The sequence below is a fragment of the Strongyloides ratti genome (assembly GCF_001040885.1).
Source record: "Strongyloides ratti genome assembly S_ratti_ED321, chromosome : X".
Lineage (NCBI taxonomy): Eukaryota > Metazoa > Nematoda > Chromadorea > Rhabditida > Strongyloididae > Strongyloides > Strongyloides ratti.
Genome location: NC_037309.1, coordinates 312,848 through 316,271, shown reverse-complemented (window position 1 = coordinate 316,271; position 3,424 = coordinate 312,848). Strand labels below are relative to the sequence as shown.

At 18.9% G+C, this 3,424-nt stretch overlaps 1 protein-coding gene across 1 annotated transcript; it reads right to left on the bottom strand.

Annotated features, from left to right (window-relative positions):
• Nucleotides 1–2,287: 2,287 nt before the first annotated feature.
• On the bottom strand, nucleotides 2,288–3,424 carry SRAE_X000005700 (Hypothetical protein; the record flags this gene model as incomplete). Its single annotated transcript, XM_024644354.1, has 2 exons — nucleotides 2,288–2,906; nucleotides 2,970–3,424. The coding sequence occupies 2 exons, from the start codon at nucleotides 3,422–3,424 to the stop codon at nucleotides 2,288–2,290; spliced, it is 1,074 nt and encodes a 357-aa protein (XP_024509922.1).

Genomic DNA, 3,424 nt, shown 5'->3' with positions numbered 1-3,424 from the left:
TAAAATTTGTACTATTAATATATTTTTGATCATTTTTATGCTAATTATTACATTCATATATATAGAAGATTTTATCTAAATAAAATATGATTGAAAATGTACCGAAAGATAATTATATTTATTTTATTATTATTATTATTTTTTTTTATAAATATGTATCCAGAAATATTTTTACTAAAAATATTATAATTATATAATACTTGTCATATAATGTTATTTTATAAAAAGAATAGTACAATTTTTTAAAAAAAATATAAATTATAATAGAAAAAAAAATTACTGTTTACTTAAAAATAAAAATTTAAAAAAAAAAAATACAAAACAAAAATAATATAAAATGAATGCTGTTAAAAGTGATGCTTTAAATATAACAAACAGGAAATAAAGTTAATAAAGAACATAAATCACTATATTTTTTTTAATATTAAAAATATGTCCTTTTTATTATTATTCTTTTTTTCCTTTAAAAAAAAAATTGAAATTAAATATGATTGAGAGATGAAATAAAGGAATAACATTTTTTTTTAATAATAAATTATAAAAATATAAAGGAAATAAAAGATTAATATTATAGAAATATTTTGAGGAAAAAAAAAAGAAATATGAATATATTATAATTTTTCATAACCAAATATAAAAATATTTTAAATAACGTAAAAGAAGTCAAGTTTGAATATATAAAAATTTTTAAAACTTCTTTTTCTTTTCTTTTCTTCATTCAATCTATTTATTTGATTTTGACCCTAGCAAATAGCGTGTCTTTTAAAGAAGAAACAAAACATCATGATCGTAAATCATATTGGCACAAGTGTAAAAGAGATAAAATTTTTCCTTTACTCATCCTTTTTCTTTTTCCTATAATGTTGTTGATGATATATAATACAAAATAAAAAGGCCGCCTTAAAGCTTTGATACTTTTACATTTATTACTATAAAATTTTTGGTCAAAACTTGACAGTTTTTGTTAAATGATAGTCTTGTAGTATATATGTTTATAATATAATATCAATGATTGCCATGATATTATTATATTATAAAAATAAAATACTTTATCTCACTTTGTCAATGTAATTATTCTTAAAATTCTTCCTTGTATTCATTTATTATCATATAACATAATATTCTTATAATAATATATATCTTAAACTTTTTTCTTTTTATAGTAAAAATAAAGATAAGAAAAACAATAAAAGAAGAACTTATTTAAAAAAAAATCATTATATATATTAATAATAAATTAAAAATAGCTAAAATAATTCTTCAAATTAAAAAGTATAATATAAAATATTACAATTAAAAATAAATAATTATTTAAAAGAGGTTAATTTTAAAATATATAAAATTTTAAAATGATATGTACGTTAGAAAACTAATTTATATTTATATAAATTACCTCAATTAAAATAGATTTGTTGCCTTTCTTAAATGATTTCCTTAAACCTTTTTCTTCAACTCTTTCTCAATTAGACAATAATTTATAGCCTTCAATAAAATGTTATTTATAATACATTTATATATAACCTATGAAATGTTAGTAATTTTGAAATTTATTATCATTTCTTCAAAAAGGTTATAATATTTAAAATATGTCTTATGACAATAATTTTTCTCTTATTTGACAACAAATGTATTGTTAAAAATATATTATATATATATTAATATGAATATGTCCCAAAAAAAATTTTTTTTATTAAAATAAATAATAAAAATAGTAAAATTGTACTGTAGATAGAATGGTTGATTAATTTATTCTTACTTCATTCTTTATTTAATCATTTTTATTTTCTATTATACTATATTTTAATGTAGTTAAATCTAAGGAAAAAAAAAAAAAAGAAAATTTATTATTTTTGGCAAATACTTTTAGAGGTTGATCAAAAGAAAGGCAGTAAATTTATACAATTACGACCTCAATAAATATCTTTAATGTACAAATCCTAAATTAACTTTTATTTATTGACATAAGATGAAACAAATGTGATTTACAAAGATGAAAAGCTTGATAGTTGTAAAAATAAAAAAAAAACATATGTTTATTTTGTACCCTCTAATAACATAAATAATAAGAAATTTGACATATCTTTTTGTTATAGATTTAAATCAAATATCTATTTATTTGATTTATTAGTTTTATTTTTATGGCAAAAATCATTAAACTATATGGTATTTTGAAGCTAATTATATACTATTTTATATTATCATTTAAATATAATTTGATAACTATAAACAATATTTTAAAATATAAAATCATAAATTTTTTAATTTTCATTTTTGTTTAACTTTATTTTTATATATTATTTACATTAGACATCCATTGTTTTTCACGAGATCTTGAAAATTGCCTAAACATCATTGAACTTTTAACTACACTATTTTGTCGATTAGCATGACGTCTAACATGACCAGCAAAACCCATACGAAAACGATCAGAATGATTTTTGACAGCAAGTAATGTTGACTGTTTTGTTGATTTATTACATGTCCATTCTTTAATAATTTTATTAGCTAAATAATTTGACAATACAACCATTCCTAATAAACATACACATGTTATAATAGCCCATGGTGGAAATATTTGTTGTTTTGTGGTATCAGAAAAATTATGATAATTTATCATTTTATTAATTTTTTTCATATGATCAAAAATTCTTCTATAAACATTTGTATTAATATCAAGAACATCAATTTTACTACGATAATACATATACGATAATTGGTTAAGAAATAATGTTACCATAAATGGTTTATGTATTCTTTCTGGATACCATGTATCAATATAAACAATAAAGATGTCAGCTTTACATATACTTGACCATTTCTCTGCCAACATTTGCCCATAAATAAATTGTGCTCTATATAATGATTGATTTTCATCATCCATGTAATTTTTATTACATTCATTTAAGCTAAAAAAAAATGGCAAAATATTTTTAAAAAATAAAAATAAGTTATATTTTATTTTTTTTTACCTTGCATATGAAGTAAAAGGCACAATAGTAATGTAAACACGATACTTTTTACGACCATCAGAAGTATAATTATAACAAAATTTATTTAATCTATCTTTGCAATTACAAGTAGTATAATTTTTTTTCAATGATCCATGTAATAAATCAGCTTCTGTTCTACTTAACAATCCACCAGGATCACATAAATAATCTAAATTATGATAGTGTTTTTGGCATAATGTTGAGAAATGTTCTTCACCCTCTGTTAATATTTGACATGGTATTAACAATGATGTAAGCGTTGATTCTTTTGATATTATAATATCATTATTATAATTTGAAGGTGAATAAAAGTATAAATTTCTTTTTTTTATAGTTCTTCTACCTTGTGACAATGATTTTTTACTTATATATAACAATAAAATTATAATAGTAATAATATATTTTTTTTGAACCCGCATCCAATAGAAATTCAT